The sequence below is a fragment of the Doryrhamphus excisus genome, chromosome 20, assembly GCF_030265055.1.
Source record: "Doryrhamphus excisus isolate RoL2022-K1 chromosome 20, RoL_Dexc_1.0, whole genome shotgun sequence".
In the NCBI taxonomy this organism is placed as follows: Eukaryota; Metazoa; Chordata; class Actinopteri; order Syngnathiformes; family Syngnathidae; genus Doryrhamphus; species Doryrhamphus excisus.
In genome coordinates, this window is record NC_080485.1 from 12,232,954 (window position 1) to 12,256,252 (window position 23,299).

Consider the following 23,299-nt stretch of genomic DNA (forward strand, 5'->3'; position numbering starts at 1 on the left):
AAAACGGCAAATAATAAAAACTTAAGAAACCACATATAGTAGGTGGGTAGACAAATTATTTTTTTCAGATTAAAATGAACAAAGCATTATTAGAGCCCTGTAGACATGACAAAACACGACTATAGTCACATTTATACTCTTTTTATTTACAACATATTGCGCAACTGCAGGGTCTTGAGACACATGCTAACTCGCCAACTTAGAGAGCTAGCGACCTAAACGGTAGCCTTCAAGTTATTTCCTTTAAACTTAAATAGCCAAAAACGTACCACTTCCACACGGATAGGGAGGATAACTATTAACAGTTATTTAACCTTTTAACATAAACATCAAACGTAATAATTTTTTCTGGGTACATGATACCATACAGCATCCATATCAAACTTGCGCGGGCCGCACTGACATTAAACTTTCATATCAAGGCGGGGGCCTCAAACTAGTGTCCTGCGGACCACATTTGGCCCGCAGGCCGCGTGTTTGAGACCCCTGGTTTTGGCCTTTAAATAATAAGTTATAACCACTTTAAATGGGAAATATTGACCACATTTATATACTGTAGTTGTTTAGGGGCATGTGTTTCAATCTAATCCAGTACCCATCATTTAACTCTGCCACTGTTAGCTGGTTCAAATTTAAAAATTGAGTTTTGTCCTTACCGAGAACTACACAAAGAATGTATTCCGATCGCCCTTTTCAAATCCCCAACCAAGTCAACTGTGTCTCTCATTCACCCAACCCGTCAGCCCCTCTTTAAAGCATCATAGTGGTCTTCAAGACGGTCGACATCGCACTGTATAACGGCCCCCATCTTTTTAAATACACCTCTCCATCACCAATTGTCTTTTTTTGACCTGCCTTTGACCCCCCACCAGAATTTCGCTGCTTTTTGTGCTTTGTGTTTTTCACCTGCAAGTCAAGTCATGCAACATTAGATGAGCCACTGGGCTGTGTGATGTTTGTTTACCTGGCTTGTCCTCCTCCCGTCTCCTGATTCTCTAGTATGTGTGAGTCCGCGTTTGTATTGTGTGTGTGTGTGTGTGTGGGAGTGGGAGGTCTGGCTCACTTTGCTGGCCACGTTGCTCGGTTGAGCTGATGGATATGCGTACTGGCTCAACAGACGGGTAAAAGCAGCAACGGATGCAGGGTGGGTGGGGGTGTATGTGTGGGGTGATTGGATGGCGGGTGGATTGCTCCATTTGGGCAGATCAACTCCGAACCATTGGTCTCTGTGATTAGCGGGTGTGTCAGAAGGTGATGGAGAGAGGAAGTCATGGAAAAAGTAGCATCTGAGTTTATCAAGCCCGAGGCAAATTTGAAAAGTGTTTTTTATTTAAAAATTTTGAAATAAAACAATCAGGGTTTCTGTTACATGTAATTGATCGTGGCGGGGCACCACTACAAAAGTAAAAGCTGCCACACCTTAAATTGAGGGGTTGAAAAAACAATTTCAAGTAATATATATATTCTATATTGATACATACTGTATTCATTCATTCATTTTCTACTGCTTTTCTTCACGAGGGTCGCGGGGGGTGCTGGAGCCTATCCCAGCTGTCTTCGGGCGAGAGGCGGGGTACACCCTGGACTGGTGGCCAGCCAATCACAGGGCACATATAGACAAACAACCATTCACACTCACATTCATACCTATGGACAATTTGGAGTCGCCAATTAACCTAGCATGTTTTTGGAATGTGGGAAGAAACCGGAGTACCCGGAGAAAACCCACGCATGCACGGGGAGAACATGCAAACTCCACACAGAGACGGCCGAGGGTGGAATTGAACCCTGGTCTCCTAGCTGTGAGGTCTGCGTGCTAACCACTCGACCACCGTGCCGCCCCACATACTGTATATAGCTTATTTGTTATTTATTATTTGCGATTTAAATGTTGGTAGTACTTAATTAATTAAATTAACAGTTTTGCAATATTTTCAGTTCATGTTTTGCTTGTTGTTTGGAAAAATTAACGAATAAATCATAAATGCATTGTCATAAAATAAAATTCAGACTCAGCAGCTATGCTAGTTGCGCCAATAAACAGCAGCATAGACACAGCGATGTCGGCAAACCAGTATCTTGAGTCTTCGTAGCCGAATGGCGAGCTCGGTATCCGCTCTTCCATCTCTGAATTCCACTGAGACTAGCACATAGCGAGGAGTCGTGTTAGTCCGCTAGATAATTTTTTTTTTCATGTTAGCTAAGCTACAGTAATGATATCGCTGTAGCTTGATTAATATACAAGTCAGTTATGTAAATCGAACACTGTTGGCGTTTTTTTTTGTGAGGCCTATAGCGTGAAAATGGGTATTTCGTCCGTTGTTAGCTAGCTCATATTATCTTGTTTTCTCGTTTTCACAGAAAAGTGTTCATGTTTCACATAAGGATTGCAAAATTTCATTGCAACATTTTGAGTTAATAACAAAAAGAAACATCAGTAGGTTCACTACAGCCACCGCTAATTAGAGTTCTTGGCAGTTACTTGCAGTGGTACAACATCAATGTAACATAATGAGATGATAGCCACCAGGAAGTACGCTGTCAAGAATTTCTATTCTTAAGTGTAAAGTTGACTATACGGGCGTTATTGAAGGTCATAAACAGGGTTTCTGTTTATAAATAAGTGGATCTTACTTTATGGATATGCGGATACTTGAAGTTTAACTGTGCAATTTATTCATAAAAAATATTCTGCCCACGTTCAAGTCCTCCCCCTCAGTCATGCAGTATAGATTAGTATCTGTGGTGGAAAGCGGCTGTATCGCTATCAACCCATTAGCAGCTGTCTAAATAGACCGTAAATGCATCTTAATTACTACGACAAACGCATACATGCACACTCCCCCGTTCACCATTCGGGCACCCCCCCGCACCCCACCCCGTGTTGTCCAGATGGCGTAGGTAAATAGCCCTCCATTTCCATGGAAAATGGATAGGCCCCTCATCCCGTTTACAGAGGTCTCGCCGAGGTCACGACTGGCCCTCGTCGCTGCTTACCTACGTATAATTTAGCCCCCCACTCCCGCTGGTGTCCCCCCCTCCCTTCCCACATGGCCATGGCAAAAAGCTGGCCTTCGTTGTCGGGGTCCGGTAATTGTAGTCTCGTTTAGAAACCCGCATGTAGCAATTAAGGCAGAGTTGGCATTATCCAGGGTTGCATTTGCATCCCCGCTGGGAGCAAAATGCTGCTTTAATACGGCTTTGTTTTCCCCACATGGAATTAGCTAAAGGGGGCTTTTATTATTATATTCACGTGTTTTTGTTTTTTTTTCTTCCTCGCGTCCTCCCTTGCCTTGGTTTCTTTCATGTTTTCTGCTACTACGAAGACTTGAGGAAGCAGTTGGCACAAATGTGCTGATGGACTCCTTTCTTTCTGCCCCCCCTTCTCCTCTTCAGAGGCTGTGGACCTCCTGAAGGAGATGAAGGAGAACGACGTGGTGCTGAACAGCAGCCATTCCAGTATGCTCTTCCACACCCTCAACGCCGTCGTGTACAAAGGTGGCGGCGCCCTCGCTATCCAACGCCTCCAGGACACCATCTTCACCCTCGGATTGGCCAAGCCCACCGCCAATCTTTGCGCACCCCTGATAAGCGTCTATTTAAAAAGGTAAAAATGTGATTAATCTTGCAGCGTATTACGGTATTGAGCCAAATATAAGATGGCCCTCCATATAAGACAACCACTTTTTTTTTTGGACAAATGTTTTTAAAGACACAAAGCAAACCAATATTAGCATCGTAAGTCATCCTTTGTTTTGGTTAAGGTTGTCTTCTACTTAAAACTGTATTTTAGTGCAGTTTGCTGACACACTGACCAAGGTCCAGGTCTGCCCAGTAAAAACTACAAGGTAGTACAAACTTGATTGGGTAGTTTTTGAGACGTACTACTGGATTAAACTGGGTTAGTCCATGCTGCTTTGCATATGTTGGTTATTTTCATATATTCATATATATATATATATATATATATATATATATATATATATATATATATATATATATATATATATATATATATATATAATTTTTTTTTTGGGTGGTCGAGTGGTTGGCGCGCAGACCTCACAGCTAGGAGACCAGGGTTCAATTCCACCCTCGGCCATCTCTGTGTGGAGTTTGCATGTTCTCCCCGTGCACGCGTGGGTTTTCTCCGGGTACTCCGGTTTCCTCCCACATTACAAAAACATGCTAGGTTAATTGGCCACTCCAAATTGTCCATAGGTATGAATGTGAGTGTGAATGGTTGTTTGTCTATATGTGCCCTGTGATTGGCTGGCCACCAGTCCAGGGTGTACCCCGCCTCTCGCCCGAAGACAGCTGGGATAGGCTCCAGCACCCCCCGCGACCCTCGTGAGGAAAAAGCGGTAGAAAATGAATGAATAAATTTTTTTTTTCATCAGCTCAGCTTTCACGAAAAGCTTCTAAAATATACTTTTAAAGAGTGCACTCAGCTGTGAATGCTACAGCATGTAGAAATGACAAATATAATTTTAAAGTATGCATCTTATATACAGGGTCAATACAATAGTTCTCTGTTTGCATCTGCCAGGTTCAGTTGACAGGTGTGCGTCTCTACTTGTGTGTCTGGGCGCGTCACTCATCCCTCCCTGTGATCATAGCCGAGGTTGCATTCTGGGTCAATGCCTCCGACAGAGAGAGGATGTGGAAATTGCTCATTTGTGTGCATTTTGTGTTCCCGAGTGTGTGTGTTTATGTGTGTGTGGCGTCCAGGCTTTGTTTGTTACGGACTCAGCAGCTGCAACCTCTCCCGCGAGCCCCCTCCGCCCTGCTCCTCCTCGCCCACCCGCTGCTACACTCCCTAGGTGTACGCTTGTGTGTTGCAAAATGCAGATCAGTGTTATCAAACATCGGCCCGACGGGTCACTAGTATCGCCCCCCCCTCTATCGCATGTGTGCTATTCGCTGCTCTATTTATCGGGGTAGCTTTTTAAGTAGATCATCTCATTAGCATGTTAATTATGTACAGGGCACTAATTGCTGGATTTAGCCCAGCCACAGCGTGCACCGTTGGCGGGGGGGGGGTTCCTCGCACGCGGAGGCTATACACATACTTTCATACAGTGTTTACCTCAAGTGTCAATGTTGTCGTACTTTGCAGGTGCTCCCCTGCCACTGTTGATTTTCATAGTAATTCTGCTACAAACACTTAGCGGGTTGACTTGTTAACCACTGCCTCGGCACGATTAGCGTACTTATTTACTCCTGGGTCATCGTTATAGCAGTAAACACAAATACACACGCTACACAACATGTTGCATTGGACCCAAGTGGTCAAGCTAGGTTCTGGAGTTTTTAAAGTATGCTACTTGCTAACCTGTAAGTGGGAAGTAAGCTTACCTGCAGTCGGCTGGCATAATCCCCTTTTAAACATTCTTTAAACTCTAACAATTTTCCCCTCGGGAAACAATTTAAATCCATTGTATCTCTTCCAGATACCCAAAAATACATTTTATCGAGAATAATTAGTTTTACATGCAGAAAACGATGCACAATCATGACTTATGGGTGGAACCTTTTGTTGTTGTTATGTTTGTCACCTTTTTTATTCAAATCAAATCAACTTTATTTGTAGAGCACTTTTCCTGCAAAGACATGCAACACAAAGTGCTTTACAGAATTAAAAACAATTACCACAATTAAACGGAAAAATAAATAATAAATAATAATGTGGAGAATAATAGAATAGAATCAATAATAGTATAATGATAATAATAATAATAATAAATAATAGAATCAAATGTGAACAACAATGTACAGCGTAAACAGTCATTTGTACAAATAATTTAAATAATTTAGAATAAATAACAATAATTTAAAGTTTTGGTTGTGCGTGTGGGCAGGTAGAGGGGCTTATTTGGCATTGAGCAGTCTGATGGCCAGGGGGAAGTAGTAGCTGTCTCTAAACCTGGTAAAAGCTAAAGCCTAAGAGCATAAAATAGGACTAAAAAGATAAAAATGTAAGAAAAGTTTAAAAATATTAGTTAAAAGTCTAATTTAAAAAGGTGTGTCTTTAATCATTTTTTTTTTTTTAAATATCAACAATATTAGCTGCCATTGCAACATTCTTTGCCCCCATGGTGAGTTATTTAGCTGTTGCACTCAAAAAAAAACACGCTTAGTAGCACACCAAGGTAGTGTAAGAAAATATTCGTTTACCTATTCCGTAAACATGACACGCAAAAGTCAACAAAGAACCACCATTTTGCTTTTTAGGTGCCATTTTTCACAAATTTGCACTATTTCCCGTAACCCACCTTTTACTTCTAGAATACGCGGTGGGCTTCAAATGACCCCGCATGCTGCACTTTGAACACCCCTGCTGTACGACAGTGGAAACATCCCCCTCTCGACACATTAGCCGATCCAATGAAGTCGAAGGCTATTATGTACAGTACCTGTCAACACACTTTCTCGCAGGAACGAGAAGACGTCTCCACACTTTTGTATGTGACACATTTAAATGGTCGGTAATGCACAGCAGGTTGAAGATGCTGTTCTCCAATTCGAGTGGAAAACATTTGACTTTTGCTCACTGACAGGAGTCTACTTTCCCCTCTTTATCCGTTATTTCCATCCCTTCATTCCGTCAGTCAGCAGACAAATCGATTGTTGGGTTGAGGAAGGAGGAGGCAGAACGCGTCGATATATTAAACGAGGACAAAGCAGGCATCATTCTCGCCCGCGCCCGTCTCCATCGCCGAGTCGCCGCTTAATGACTTAATGAACACTTCTGTGGCAGATTAGCCCTTGACAGCCCCATCGTACGCGCCGCCCCGTTAGCCTTCGCGCCCGTCCGCTCTGCATTGTCTCGGCTAACCTGCTACCACTCTATCTTGGCAGCTTAGCTGCGGATGCCGCTTGAAAGTGATTAGCGGCGGGGAATGCTAATGAGCGGGGAGATGGCAGGACGTGTATGATAATTTGGAGGAGCATCGTTGACAGTGGTGGAGATGAATAGAGAGCGGGACAACTCGGAGGAACGCCTCATTCCCTAACTTTTTTTTTTTTTGATGATGATGAAAAATAGATTTTCACGCCACTGTGTAGCTCGCTTGCGTACCATTTTGGTGTGGTACCCACCAGCATCCATTGGCATCTATCTTGGTGTTCACTTTCAAGTCAGGATGTCGTTTTTAAACCAGCATGTATTTGCAATGGCGGTCGAGTGGTTAGGGCGCAGACCTCACAGCTAGGAGACCAGGGTTCAATTCCACCCTCTGGCATCTCTGTGTGGAGTTTGCATGTTCTCCCCGTGCATGCGTGGGTTTTCTCCGGGTACTCCGGTTTCCTCCCACATTCCAAAAACATGCTAGGTTAATTGGCCACTCCAATGTCCATAGGTATGAATGTGAGTGTGAATGGTTGTTTGTCTATATGTGCCCTGTGATTGGCTGGCCACCAGTCCAGGGTGTACCCCGCCTCTCGCCCAAAGACAGCTGGGATAGGCTCCAGCACCCCCGCGACCCTCGTGAGGATAAGCGGTAGAAAATGAAAGAATTAATGTAAAATTCTGGCTGCACGGTGGACGAGTGGTTAGGGCGCTAGGAGCCCTGAGTTCAATTCCACCCTCCGCCATCTTTGTATGAAGTTTGCATATTGTCCCCGTGCATGCGTGGGTTTTCTCCGGGTACTCCGGTTTCCTCCCACATTCCAAAAAACAGGTATGGTTTTGGTATGAATGTGTGAATGTGAGTGTGAATGGTTGTTTGTCTATATGTGCCCTGTGATTGGCTGGCCACCAGTCCAGGGTGTACCCCGCCTCTCGCCCGAAGACAGCTGGGATAGGCTCCAGCACCCTCGTGAGGAAAAGCGGTAGAAAATGAATGAATGAATGTATTTGTAATCTGATCACTGCTTGGGCCACCCTTATCATTATCAACTGCAATCAAGTGTTTGCATTGACTTGCAATGAGTCTCCATCAAGCGATATTCACACCCCTATGTGGCAAAGGACGACTGTACCGTTAGAGAATCTATCTTTAGTGTTCTAAAAAGCCCCATTCACGGTCCAACATCCGTCAAGTGTAAGGCTGTAATCCCTTCAACCAGCATCCACCCCCCTTGTGTCAGCGTTTTCTAATAGCATTACTAAACGCCCCTTCTTAAGCACACGTAACAACAGGCTAGTGGTGTCATGATCAGTGTCTCATTTGTCTTCGTCTGCGCGAGGACAGTGGCTTGATAACAGGCCTGCCCATCTTCGTCACACAAAAGATGAGGAGGGAGGGTGGAGAAGCAAAGATGGCATGATGAGGCACAATTAGCTTCCTTGTCTAATCCTTCAGGTTTCCACAAGCAAAGTCCTCCTCTTTTTTTTTTTTTTCTCCTCCAAGCTTAATTGGCTGGAAAGGGTCTGACATGCAAAGTTGGGGACATTAACAGGCCCGAGCGCCGTAGTAAATGGCAATGCAAAGTGACAGTTAAATTGTACCGAGGGGAAATTATCCATCGTTTGACATCCTTTGCTTTTTGGGGGAGGGGGTGGGGGGAATTATCATTGGGCAGTGAGAAGGACGAGGGGGTGTAACTGCAATGCCAGGCTTGTCTTTTTAAGTGATAGGAAAAATGTATAGTAGGTATGGCTTCAAACATGTCTGCCGTATTGGTCAATCAATCTCAAAATTGTAAATATTGTTGTTCCTCGCCATTAGAAAACATGTAACACTAATCCATACATCAATTTTCTGTGCCGCTTATCCTCACGAGGGTCGCGGGGGCATGCTGGAGCCTATCCCAGCTCTTTTCGGACGAGAGGAGGGGTATACCCTGGACTGGTGGCCAGCCAATCACAGGGCACATATAGACAAACAACCATTCACACTCACACACACATATAGACAAACATTAGCGCTCGTCTAAGGATAATTTAGAGTCATCAGTTAACCTAACATGCATGTTTTTGGAATGTGGGCGGAAACGGAGATGCCCAAGCAGAGATTCGAACCCAGGTCTTTCCGATTTCTTGACTATGTTGTCAACATGTAACACTAATAATTTATCTTGAATTTGTGGTCTTCTTTAGCATTATCTTTAGAGCTAGGTCGGATTTTTTGGGGGGATTTTTTTTTGTGATGCAAATGTTTATGTAACGCCCATATAAAGAAGTCCGACTCACTGTGACATCACAGGGAGCCATTCATTCATTCATTCATTTTCTACTGCTTTTCCTCATGAGGGTCGCGGGGGTATGCTGGAGCCTATCCCAGCTCTATTCGGACGAGAGGCGGGGTATACCCTGGAATGGTCGCTAGCCAATCGCACATATAGACAAACATTAGCGCTCGTCTAAGGATAATTTAGTTAACCTAACATGCATGTTTTTGGAATGTGGGAGGAAACCCGGATCACCCGGAGAAAGTCCACGCATGCACGGGGAGAACATGCAAACTCCACACAGAGATGCCCAAGCAGAGATTCGAACCCAGGTCTTTCTGATTTCTTGACTGTGTGGTCAACATGTAACGCTAATAATTTATCTTGAATTTGTGGTCTTCTTTAGCATTATCTTTAGCGCTAGGTAGGATTTTTTTTTTTGAGAGGGCCTTTTTGTGATGCAAATGTATATGTAACGCCCATATAAAGAAGTCCGACTCACTGTGACATCACAGGGAGCCAGTGTTGGAAAAAAAAATTCCCATCCCAAACTTTTTTCAGGGCTCACTTCCAAATATGCAAACCTAATTATTTGAAACCTTGGCATCGTTTAACACGAGAACACAACATTTATAATCAGAATAATGGAAAAAGCTTAATCGCTCGGCAAACTCACCAAAATCCAACTACACTGCTGATGGAGATGTAATATAACTTCATGTCAAAACATCATAAGTATCCCTTTTGACTAGTGTAAAATATATCTTATCAAATCAAATAGATCGCAAACACCAAACATTATGTTGTTCCTGTTTCAGGAAAACACTAGAAATCCATTTCCAAAGCCCGGACATTTAAGTTTCTTCCTCACGCGCTTGCTTACTCTATAGCCTCTCCCTCGCATGTGCCCTATCTGCTTTGACCTCTCTGTTGATTGACATGGTAATTACTCAATCAACAGATTGACAGCAGCGCTGTCACAACACAGGGGATTGAAGTGTGAAGCGGCCCTCCTCCCTCGTTCTCTTGTCTCGTCCCGCTTCTTGGCCTCTCCATTTTTTTTTTCTTTATCAAATCCATCAGGCCGCACTTGTCCTCCCCTCTACGCAATCTTCTCGGCTGTAGGTCCGCATGGAAGGGATGGCTTTAGTTAGGAAATAAGGAAACAAGGTAAAGTTTCCACATGAAGCCATTGGAATGGAGAATGGCGTTTAAGGTAATAGTAATGTCCAGTAGTGCTAAAGTGACAATTTGGCATCATGGGTAATAAAAAAACGGAATATACACAATATAATGTGAAGAGACTCGCATCCCAGACACACAGCAATAATAATAACATTATTATAAGATAATCACATGCTTTTCTAGGTACTCAAAAATGGTACAGTGCGGGTGCATTTATACAGTAATGCTCCTTTTGCGTGTTTTTACTGTATAGTGGTTTCCTTGTTTTTATACTTCCATGACCAGTATTAAACATTACCTAACATATTTTTACACTTGCATGGCATCTAACACTAAAAAAGTGTGAAATAGCGAGACTCCCTATAAACATTGCATATATTTCTATTTTCCCATATGGTATTTGTCTGAGGACTATTTGCGTTAAGGCCGTTAAGACTCTATTTCAATCCATCAAGGGTGCGAGATGATGTAGGAAGGCAAATAAGAGGTGAGGAAATGAGGTTTAAAAGGTGCTGACGAGGACAAAAGGATAAAGAGAGAAAGTTGGAAATAAGCGTGAAGGCGAAAGATCAGTCCTTTTGTCTGGTGCTGGAGCATCAAGCACCAATAAAAGCCTGTCCAGAGAGACAGGCATGGAGGAGAGTGCACGATTGTGTGAGAGTGATGCACTTGGGACCAAAAGGCCTCATCACCTGCAGTTGTGCTGTCATGCATTAAAAGGCCTGTATTGTCGGGGTGGGTCATTGTACTAGAATATGAGGTCACGGGGTTAACCATGTGTATTTTTCCAGCGATACAATCATAGCTGATTGCACATCTGTTCTCTTTGCTCTTTCTCATTGTTGCCGTGTCGGCAGTGATGACCTCCCGGGAGCTTTGGAAGCAGCGCTGGAGTGTCAGAAACGTTACGGCCAACTCCCTCGCATCCATGACATCATCGTCGGCCTGGTGGAGAAGGGAGACACGGAGCTTCTGCAGAAAGGTTTCGTAAACATTTTGTCGTTTTGTCACTTATAGAGCAGAATTCAAGCGGTACACTCCAAGAAACTAGATTTAAACCTATTTTTAAATGTTCACCTAAGACAGGGGTCTCAAACTCAATTTACCTGGGGGCCACTGGAGCTAGGGTCTGGGCAAAGCTGGGCCGCATCAGGTTTTCAAAAAAAAAAAAAAAAAACGCATTTATTAAAAACAGAAAAATATACAAACTTTTTCAGTGCTTTGGTTTCGATTTTCTACAATAAAAGCTCTGATAAAACATTCCACTGTTCTCAAATATCTTAATTTTTATTTTTCTGCACAAAATAAGATGAAAAATAAATAAAAACTCAAGAATAAAGAAAATCAATCAATCAGTAATAAATATAATAATAATAATAATAATAATAAAACAGCAAATAATAAAAACTTAAGAAACCACATATAGTTGGTGGGTAGACACATTTTTTTTCATCCTTTTAATTGTCCTATTGTCCTGCAAAAATATATATTGTATACATACAATATAAATATATAAATATATATAAGTAATCAGCGAACTGTTTGCATTCTGAGGGTCCACCATTATTATTATTTTTTATTTTACTGCTGTTTTTTTCTTCTTTTTGTCATCCTGTCTGCCTGTAATGTCCCTGAAAAGGTCAACTTCAGTGTGCCAGAGGGGGGCAAGTGGTTGTGGAGTGCACCTCTTAACTCTCCAACCCCCCCATCCCTCCCTCTATATACTCGCGTTCCTCGTCTGCGCCCTGACCCGAGGGGCGACCGGACCCAACAGGCCCAGGTGTCACGTGAAATATGTGAAGTATATGTGTAGTTAAAGCAAAAATGCAATGGGGAGATGTCAAACGTGTGTAGATGGGGGATTTCGGTACACAGCAAAATCATAATGTGGCTCTACTGAACCTCTTGACTGGTGTGACCTTTTCGGAGCTGATGCTGCAGCAGCAAATGGAATTTTTTTTGTGCGGTCCAGCCAAGTGAACCATTCCAAAGGGCTCAAGAAAGAAAAAGTACACAAGAACTGGAGAGCACACTTGCCGTGACAGCTTCTGTTCGTCAAATTGTGGACTCAAAATGAATGAATGTGGCTTTTCTTACCTTTTTTGAATTTGTCTTCTTTTCCTCCCCCAGCCATGGATGTTGTGAGCCAAGAGCGAGGAGAGATGACCATGCTCTACTACCTGCTCTTTGCCTTCTTACAGACTGGCCGCTACCGTGAAGCTCGTAAGATTATTGAGGTAAATGCACTCAATGTCTTCCACACCAGACTCATCAAAGCATTGGGACCAAAATTTCCCAAAACGATTGTGGTAATGTTACAAGCATACAATTATCCACAATGTCTTGAATGAAGAATGAAGCCCAGCCCATAATAGACAAGTGAATTTAAGAAGACCTTGTATTTTTTTGTCAGTCTAGATTTAGAGCAGGGGTCTCAAATTCAATTTACTTTGGGTCCACTGAAGCTCGGGTCTGGGTGAGACTGGGCCGCATCAGGTTTTCCAAAAAAAAAAAACAAACAAAAAAAAAACGCATTTATTAAAAACAAAAAAATTAAAAAAACTTCGCTTTGGTTCCAATTTTGGACAAGAAAAGCTCTGATAAAACATTCCACTGTTCTCAAATATCTTACTTTTTATTTTTCCACACAAAATAAGATGAAAAATAAATAAACAAATCAAGAATAAAGAAAATCAATCAATCAGTATTAAATAAATAAATATAATAATAATAATAAAACGGCAAATAATAAAAACTTAACAAACCACATATAGTTGGTGGGTAGACAAATAATTTTTTTCAGATTAAAATGAACAAAGCATTATTAGAGCCCTGTAGACATGACAAAACATGACTATAGTCACATTTATACTCTTTTTATTTACAACATATTGCACAACTGCAGGGTCTTGAGAGACATGCTAACTCGCAAACTAGAGAGCTAGCGACCTAAACGGTAGCACTCCAAGTTATTTCCTTTAAACTTAAATAGCCAAAAACTTACCACTTCCACACGGATAGGGAGGATAACTATTAACAGTTATTTAACCTTTAACATGAACATTAATCAAACGTAATAATTTTTTCTGGGTACATGATACCATACAGCATCCATATCAAACTTGTGCGGGCCGCACCAACATTAAACTTTCATATCAAGGCGGGGGGCCTCAAACTAGCGTCCTGCGGGCCACATTTGGCCCGCGGGCCGCGTGTTTGAGACCCCTGATTTAGAGTGTATGTATGCTAGGTTTTCAGGAAGTGGATCCTAAATCTCTATCATCTTTCCACAATGCCGTGTTTTTATTGTGACCTAAATAGTAATAATACACGCTGAAAGATGCCTCTTGTCCCTATTGAAAGCCTTGTGGATTAGTGTAAAAGAGAGTGATGCAAGGCAGGCCGATAAGAAGCGGCTGACACGTGGATGAACTTGCACGGTCACAGGTTGGATAACGGCGTCGGGTTATTGATGAATAAACAGATCCAGGATATGAGGCAGCAGAGGGAAACGGGGAACATTATGTTGTCTAAACACACCGAGGACACTAAAGGAGGAAGTGGAAAAATACCTTAACTCCTTTGCTCATCTGTCCACTAAAAGGAGGGATTTGTGCCTCTTGAGGATTTCCCAAGCCTCTGAAGCGCTATCGGCGTTTTATTGTGGCTGTATGGCTCTTATCCTACTTAGAAACAGCAAGTCAGCTAAATGCCAATGGTGTGTGTGTGTATATATATATATATGTTTGTGTAAGACCCACAAAGTCTTGTTATGAACAAACACGCTGTCGAGGATGTGAGTCGGACCGTCAAAGGCCTCCCCCATATGTCAGACGGAAGGTTCATCACCATCCCTCAGCGTATGGAATCATGCAACCCCATAAATAATACAGTGAGCGGGCAGGGCATGTGTCAACAGTCAGTGAAGGCAACCTGACAATATAATGTAGACCTAAACTGGACTCTAATACACTCCAGAGTGAGTGCTAAATATTTTGGCCCCCGGACAGTGCACTATTATAGCCCACAGTCTCCTCTTTGCTGCAGCGCCCCACTTGCCGCCAAATTCTGTGGTGAAATTTCAAGTCAATCTGACCATGTTTTGGGTTTTGATAACAGCTTCACCATGTGGTGTATTCGTCAGAATAAAATAATAATAGCACAGTCAACACAGTAGGAGGACCATGTGACAAATTTGGACCTTTTTTGTGGTCGACGGTTCAGGATTAGAAAAGTCAAACCATGGGATGTCCAAATATTTTCACACGATGACGCTACCTGGAAAAAAAATCTGGATCAATCTGCTCAATCACACGCCTCCTCCCTATTGTCATCTATCTTTAATACTTGATAGTAGTGTTACAGTCAAGTACACAAAGAAACAAACGTTCATGTATGTAGGTGTATATATGCACACACACACACAACACACACAGAGCCCCAACACTCCATGGAGGGTGGTCAAGTGGTAGGCCAGTGAGTGCTGGTTCTCCTTAGGCTGTGTTTGGTATAATTGGCAGCTGATTAATCACAGCTAATTAAATGTAATGATAGAGAAAGGTGGCCAATTTTGTGCTAAATGGCCATAGTTAGGTAGGGGGATTGTCAGGCGGCCCAGGCCTATTATTGCACTATGTTCAGTCTGTGTGTGTGTGTATGGTCAAGGTTAGGTAGCATTGCTAAAGAGTAGTGAGCCATTATCAGTTTTTTTTTTTTTTACATGAGGCAGATGGGGTCCAGTCATGCTTCCGTGTATGTGTTATAAGTGGTGAAGGTGATTAAAGGAATTAAAACATTAGGAACTGCGATGGAGAGGCTTTGTTAAGTGTAAGTGAGTAAAGGGTTCTTTCGTTGTGTGCACGTATGTACGGAGGATTTATAGATGAAGATAGAAGATCTCCAAACTTTTTCCACCAATGGCTGCATCCAAAAAAAAATGGAGCTATGTATGGGTCCACATTAATATTTTGTGCGACACTAAAACCAATCCAAGGTTGTCGATATATGCGGAACTATTTGACATTATAGCTTTGTCTTATAGCGTTAAATACTTACATATGAATGTAACATACAGGGTTATTCAAAAAGAATGAACCGATTTCTTGACTCTAAATCACCATCAAGGAATGAGTCAGTGACCATTGCAAAGTTTTGAATGGCCGCCATAGGGGCGTTCTGGTCTCGTTAATCGGAATGAAGCCCGAAACCATGTTGGAATGGAATGGAATGGAATGGCCTTTATTGTCATTATACAACATGTACAACGAGATTGGAGAGCTTCTCCTTTCAGTGCAATAGACAAGTTAAAAAAAGTATATAAAAGTAGAGTAAAAAAGACAATTTAACAATATACAGTAAACCTCGGATATATCGGATTCAATTGTTCCCAATGGTTTTGTCCGATATAAGCGAAATCCGTTATATGCATATACCGGAAAATGTCCGTTTTACGCATATACCGGATATAAATCCGATAATCAGATTTTATCCGTTATAAAAAGGCACTTCCTTGACTATGTTTCCAATGTACCTGGACGCGCAGGCAACGCTGCAAACGCTGCAAATGACGTCGTATAGCGGCCTGTCACGATTCGGCGAATCGTAGCGCCACGATGCGGCCATCCGATATATCCGAGGGAAATTTAATGGAAATGCATTGGGACGGGACTGGAGATTTTGTCCGAAATAGGCGAAATCCGTTATAAAAAATCCGATATATGCAATGAATTTTTATTGGAAATGCATTACAGAAAAATTGGTTCTTTTTTATCTGTCCGTTGTGAGCGAATTTCCGATATATCCGAGTCCGATATATCCGAGGTTTACTGTATATACAAGATATATACAATGTTCTTTGCACTTGGCCTGCAAGGTTCCCCAACCTCACTGTGTCATTTGTTTTTGTAAACAAGGAATAAACATGGAATAGCAAGAGTGGATCGCTTTATGCTGATACATGTCTGGGAGTAATTGGCATATGGCTTTGATGTTCTCCATGCTGAAGGCGGTGGCCATATTGAATACTTGTAAGACAGGAAATAAAAGTTTATTGTGAGTAGGATACTTGGGACTTGGCTGGAGTTTTCTATCGCTTCCCTTAATAAAATATTGCTTCATTCATTCATTCATTTTCTACTGCTTATCCTCACGAGGGTCGCGGGCGATGCTGGAGCCTATCCCAGCTGTCTTCGGGCGAGAGGCGGGGTACACATTGGACTGGTGGCCAGCCAATCACAGGGCACATATAGACAAACAACCATTCACACTCACATTCATACCTATGGACAATTTGGAGTCGCCAATTAACCTAGCATGTTTTTGGAATGTGGGAGGAAACCGGAGTACCCGGAGAAAACCCACGCATGCACGGGGAGAACATGCAAACTCCACACAGAGATGGCCGAGGGTGGAATTGAACTCGGGTCTCCTAGCTGTGAGGTCTGCGCGCTAACCACTCGACCGCCGTGCAGCCCCCATATTGCATCATGAAATTTATTTATTCTTTTTGAATAACTTTGTATTTGATTATGTAATTTTGATTCTAAGAATATGTTGAGGGCCTTGTTAATATAAAAACAAGCTGCTACCCGAAAACGAGCAAAAGTTTGAGCCCTGCTCTTGTATCACCTGTATGGAATTAATCTTGTTTGTTTCTATGTGTCTGCCCCAAATTGTTCCATGTTGCCTCCCGCACAGATTAGAAGTTGAGGGTCCTAGTGGACTCTACTTGAGAGGCATGTGTGTGTGTGTGTTTGAGCACATGGATGCGTGAAGGCCTCACAAGACTCCCGAAACCAAATAAAAAAGGAACAGGAGGCAGAGAAAGATGGAGCTTTTGGTCTCTAAGAAGATTAGACAGACTGAGGGAAAGCGAGTGCAACACATTTTAATTTGTCCCTTTGGCTGCTTGGGTAAGAGCATAATGCCTCGGCCTGGGATGGATGGAGAGACCGGGAGGCGGGGGGTAAAGGAAGGAGAAGGAGCAGGGGAGATTTGTAGGAAGAGGCTGGGATTGAGAGAGATTGTGGGGGGGGGATTGGATGAGGAAGCAGCAGTGAGGGATGAAGCCAGTCTTTTCTTGACTTTCAGATGATGGGCGCCCATCAAAGAGGCCAGCAGAGATTGAGTGCTGTTGATCCACGTTCCCCCCTCCCCCTTGTTCGGATTAACTTTTTCTGCAGATCACTCGTTCTTTTTCTTTTTCCCCTCTTCCGTTCCCTCCTCCTCTCTCAGATTACCAGATAAAGAGTGAGGTCTCTCAATCCTCATTCAGATTGTGTCCAAGAGACAGATGAAATCCTGATCACTGTTCTTTCGTAATAATCATCTTGTCACTGCACGTATCAGACTAAATCTCTGCTACACTGGCCCCGACGTCAATCTATGTCAACCCTCCTTTGACAGCTTGTTTGACTTTTTTTTTTTTAATATCATTGTGGCCTCAACGTGCACTACATAACTACCACAAATACTGTTTTCCCGCCAGGGGCTCTTTGAAGGCTTATTTTTTTATCTGAGTTTTAAACCTGTCTCTTGTGACTTGCCTTGAGAAAAACAAAAAAGGGGGCTTGACCCATTCAAATCTTTATTAGCTAGGGCTTTGTGGGATTTTAAAAAAGTAGACTATAAAGGAAGTACTTGTGAAATGTGATTTATTTTCCAACTCTTTTTAGGATTAGTATTTTAAATGGGGAACCATTACAACTTTTTCCCCGACAAGCGTCGTCCTCACAGGGGGGAACCGCTGCTCGTGTAGGTTTTAGAGACTACACAAAAAAATATTAATAAGCGTTACTTACATCTTGGACATCTCTGTGTGGAGTTTGCATGTCCTCCCCGTGCATGCGTGGCTTTTCTCCGGGTACTCCGGTTTCCTCCCACATTCCAAAAACATGCTAGGTTAATTGGCGACTCCAAATTGTCCATAGGTATGAATGTGAGTGTGAATGGTTGTTTGTCTATATGTGCCCTGTGATTGGCTGGCCAACAGTCCAGGGTGTACGCCGCCTCTCGCCCGAAGACAGCTGGGATAGGCTCCAGCACCCCCCTGACCCTTGTGAGGATAAGCGGTAGAAAATGAAAGAATGAATGTAAAAATTCTGGCTGCACGGTGGACGAGTGGTTAGCACGCTAGGAGCCCCGAGTTCAATTCCACCCTCCACCATCTTTGTATGGAGTTTGCATATTGTTCCCGTGCATAAGTGGATTTTTTCCAGGTACTTCCAAAAACATGCTAGGTTAATTGGCGACTCCAAATTAGGTATGAATGTGAGTGTGAATGGTTGTTTGTCTTTATGTTCCTTGCGATTGGCTAGCAACCAGTCCAGGGTGTACTCCGCCTCTCGCTCGAAGACGGTTGGGATAGGCTCCAGCATACCCCACGTTGAAGTCCCATGTCCCACTGTTTAAGTTTTCAGTGCTTTTTGCACAACTTTCTGTTTGAAAAAGCTGAACGGCAAAGTAAAATATTAAATAAATATAGTAAATGCGTATATAGGCATCGAGTATGACATCGCATATGACTTCAAAGAGTATGACATCGAGTATGACTGCCGGTGCTCCTCCGGTCTCTCTGACTGTTCACACTTCGAGTCAATTCCAATTTTTTTTATAGTAAGATTGTCTACTTTTAGGGGTTTCAGCATATTGAAACCGGTAAAGCAATAACCTATTGCACGTTGTCACCTTGATGAACTTATTTATTATTATTATCACAACTAAAGTTGACGCTCGTGTTTAACCTTGACTGCTCCCATGATGTTCTCTCACCTTGTAGACTCCCGGATTGAGGGCAAGGCCCGGCCGCCTGCAGTGGTATGCGGAGAAGTGCATTTTGACCCAGCAGGTGACACAACTACAAACACACTGAACCCAAGGCTAACATGGACGAAAGTGGGAGTAAAGATTCCCAATGAGAGACATTGCGATGTGTTTGTGCACTTAGATGGAGTCCTTGGAGCAGATGGTTGACATGACGTCCAAGTTGTTCGAGTGCGACCGTGACGAGATGTACAGTTACATCTTCCGTCTCTGCAGTGAGTCCTCCTGCGTTGTTTGGGGGGGTGCAAGCAAGGGGGGGACCATGGTGTGATTGCAGCAGTGCTGATTGGACCATTAAATCTGATTGTCAACCTATTACCACACACACACACACACACACACACACGCTGAGCACTAGTTAGTGTGTTTGAGAGGGTGAGTCAGTTGATCAGATTAGTGCCGTGATTGCCCTCTGACAACATGACCCCCCCATCGCACAAATGACTTACTCATCTTGCTCTTAACACCCCCGTGTCCTCAGAGGAGACCAACAATTGGCAGAAGGCGGAGGCCACGTGGACCAAGATGCAGGAAGAGAACGTCATTCCCCGGGAAAGGACGCTGCGCTTGCTCGCCGAAGTTCTGAAAAACAATGGCCAGGAGGTGCCCTTTGAAGTGCCTGAGGTAAAAAAAAAAAAAAAAAAAAAATTGTCAGCACATCCCATTAACTCTATAATCAAGGAATTATTCAAAAGAATAATGCCCGGAAGGCTGCTAGTGGGAAGGAAGGCGACGAAGCGGAGAAATCTTGAGATTCCCAGGAGCGCTGGGGGGATTTAAATGTGCCCGAGGTCAAATGTGACACAACCGGCAGCATTAAGTTCAACACATCACAATGGAGAAAAAAAAACACTGCGATCAAAACTGTTACACAATTTTTTTACATTTTGGAATTATGATTCATTAGAATTAAATGAATTAAATGTAATTTGAAAAAAAAACAACAACTTTGTATATCCTTTTCGGTCGTCATTGAAAGCGAGGAACTGGCAGGATTGTTGGGAGGGGAAATTACTAATGTGACCATAAAGTCTCAGTAATAAGTCATTAATAATGAGACCACTACACTGCTGAGTTATCACTTTCCATTTCATAGAAGCAGATTATTTCACATGTTGAAAGATACCATCTTTATCCTTGGTGATGGTCGCAACATTGGGCGGCTTGGCTCGGGCATGCGGCCATTTGGCTTTTCTGAGCATTTTATAATGTCCGATGTCACTTCACTTTTCACTTTCACTTTCCTTTTGTATGCACTGTGATCAGAAGATCACAAACCTCAAACCTGGGAGACATAATGAAGGGAAAAAAATTAAAAAGAACATAAGTGACGTTTTCCTTTCTCAACTACATATTCTTCGACCTAGTTATTTTTTTTTGTACAGTATTAATATTTCATGGGTGTGGATGTCATCCCTTATATTCTATATGAAGGTACTCTATCAATTGTGTTGATTATGTCCCAGTTCAATTTAGTTCATAAATAGTACAGTAAACCTCGGATATATCGGACTCGGATATATCGGAAATTCGCTCACAACAGACAGATAAAAAAGAACCGATTTTTCTGTAATGCATTTCCAATAAAAATTCATTGCATATATCGGATTTTTTATAACGGATTTCGCCTATTTCAGACAAAATCTCCAGTCCCGTTCCAATGCATTTCCATTAAATTTCCCTCGCATATATCGGATGGCCACATCGTGGCGCTCTGATTCGCCGAATCATGACAGGCCGCTATACGACGTCATTTTGCAGCGTTGCCTGCGCGTCCAGGTACATTGGAAACATAGTCAAGGAAGTGCCTTTTTATAACGGATAAAATCCGATTTACGCATATACCGGATATAAATCCGATATATGCGTAAAACGGACATTTTCCGGTATATGCATATAACGGATTTCGCTTATATCGGACAAAACCAGTGGGAACAATTGAATCCGATATATCCAAGGTTTACTGTAAATCTTTTTGAAAAGTTTGTTTACATTTCAATAGTTCAATCCAACTTTCTATACACTTAGTGAAATATATTTTTTTTATAGTTTTTGCTGATTAAAGCTGACAGCCAATGGCAAATTCAGTATCATAAAATGCGTCTGAATTGTACTCCTGAAATCAAATAACTCTTAATAACACCATATTAAAATTGATTGAGATGCACCTGTAAACTAGGATGTCGTTTTAGCTTAAACAATCCTGCGATGCAAAGATAATTAGTCCTTCTGATAAAAAAAACCCATCAACTCATGCCGACATGCGTCATAATCACTCATTTAAATATCCAGCAATTACCACCCAGCTAACTGGATCACTTCAAGAGCATATTGACCTCAACCACTCTTGTATGTATGACGAAAACCCTCCCTTTACATTCAATAAAAACAACTCTAATGGGCTCCACTGGATGCCCCCGCCGCGTTCCACTTTTTAGCCTCTGTTCATTACATGCACCGCAAACAGGATTGCAGCCGCCATCGCCAGTGTGGTCAATCAGAGCGGCTGGCTGGCGAAAAGGAATTACAGCCTGATGCTGTGTGGAAATCTCTAATGCCCGACTAATTAAGCCACCAGCCAAATGCCACCATATGGCCGCCGCTGCCTGGATGTGCTTGCTTACTCCTGTAGCAAAGCTGACTTAAAGACAACATTTTGAAGATTTAGGACAACAAACCCAGAAGCGGGGGGAGGGGTGGTTGTGGGTGATTGGCTTTAAAACATCCCCCCCCCTTCCTCCTCACCGGCGTCGGCGCACACATGTGAGCTCGAAGCCTTGACGAGACAGCAAGTGACCGGCGTTGCCCCGAGCGATGAACTACGTGACCCAGGGGCACTCCGGTTGACATCCGCGCTCTCACACACTTAACATGTATGCGCCCCCCGGGGTGCCAGCCCTAATTTGCCCCCAGCCAATACAGCTTAACCCCTCCCCTCCATGCTACACGGGTGAGCAAGCATCAGGAAGGGGCCTGGCCTGGCCTGGCCTGGCCGCACCGCATCACACATTGAAGTTGAATATGTGCAGAGACTTGTTGGAGCCTTGAGTGTTGCAATGTTGTGATTGATTTTTTTACATGTTGTGTTTTTTTCTTAAAGACTTTTTTACAGGATGAACAAGAGGCCAACACACCTCAGGTCAAAACAGCAGCACCCTCCTTCAAGGATACTGAAAGTGGCGCCCAGTACCAAGTGCGACTGATCAGCCTTTGCAAGAAGGGAAAAGCCAATGGTAAGATGCAGTAAGCAAAGTACAGTGAATAAAAGGTGGAATCAGTTACCTGCCAAATTAATATTTCTAATCAATATTACTGGGTAAGCTGTCAAAATGAGTCTAAATCGACACACCGTGCCGCCACTATAAGGCAACAGAACCATTTCTTCTAGCCAATAGTTAAATACGAGCGAAGAATACGCCATAGTGTTTTATAATTACTATAAATGTAATAATGATTTCAGAGGCCTTTGCGATGCTGAAGGAAACGGACAAAAGGGGTGTGGCTGTGGGCCCCGCTTGCTACGACCACCTGATCCGCGCCCTGCTGGCTGGAGGAGCCATCGAGGACGCCATGGCAGTCAGGGATATGTAAGTAGCCTGAAGTGTCCACCAGAACCTCTTGATTATGTAGAGCTAAAAACAAAAAAATTGCCATTCTTTTAGTTGAAAATTGCTTACAAGTTTCAAAACAACTTCCCTTTGTAGATGAGTGGGCCATAACATAATAAAGAAGCCATTAAATATTTGGTGCACATCCAGTTTTTTTTTTTTTATTTGAACATTGGGAACTTGTGCAACCTTTTCCTGTATTTTTTTTAGTGAATAATAATTGAATCTAAATTGCAAAACAGTAGGCAGTAGGTGTCTCACTCAGGGTGTTCCATTGGTGCAGATCCAGATCCAAGAGCAAGGCCAAACAATCATAAGTGCAATTATTATTATTATAGCGGTGTAACTCATTTTTTCCTTCCCCACTCTTTAACCTGTCAAGATGCTCATGCATCCGAGCTAGAGGCAAGTGGAGGATATGTATGGTCTGACGTTAGTGCTCGCCAATATTTTTTAATTCCTCTTTTTATTAGAGATGTCATGAAAATATGATAAAATGTGATTAATTATATTGAAACCTGAATATATTTATTTGTTTCGATAAGAGCTGTCTCACAAGAACAGGGCAACCA

The 23,299-nt window shown here is 42.7% G+C and overlaps 1 protein-coding gene across 2 annotated transcripts in view; it reads left to right on the plus strand.

The window, feature by feature from the left end:
• lrpprc (leucine-rich pentatricopeptide repeat containing) overlaps window positions 1–23,299 on the plus strand; it is a 62,306-nt gene that overhangs the window by 24,074 nt on the left and 14,933 nt on the right. For both annotated transcript variants that reach the window (XM_058058058.1, XM_058058059.1), the window contains exons 23-30: window positions 3,397–3,607; window positions 11,157–11,281; window positions 12,430–12,536; window positions 19,076–19,144; window positions 19,244–19,334; window positions 19,601–19,743; window positions 22,220–22,352; window positions 22,580–22,706. In XM_058058058.1, coding sequence (XP_057914041.1) covers window positions 3,397–3,607; window positions 11,157–11,281; window positions 12,430–12,536; window positions 19,076–19,144; window positions 19,244–19,334; window positions 19,601–19,743; window positions 22,220–22,352; window positions 22,580–22,706 — 1,006 coding nt within the window. The remainder of the gene's footprint in view (window positions 1–3,396; window positions 3,608–11,156; window positions 11,282–12,429; window positions 12,537–19,075; window positions 19,145–19,243; window positions 19,335–19,600; window positions 19,744–22,219; window positions 22,353–22,579; window positions 22,707–23,299) is intronic.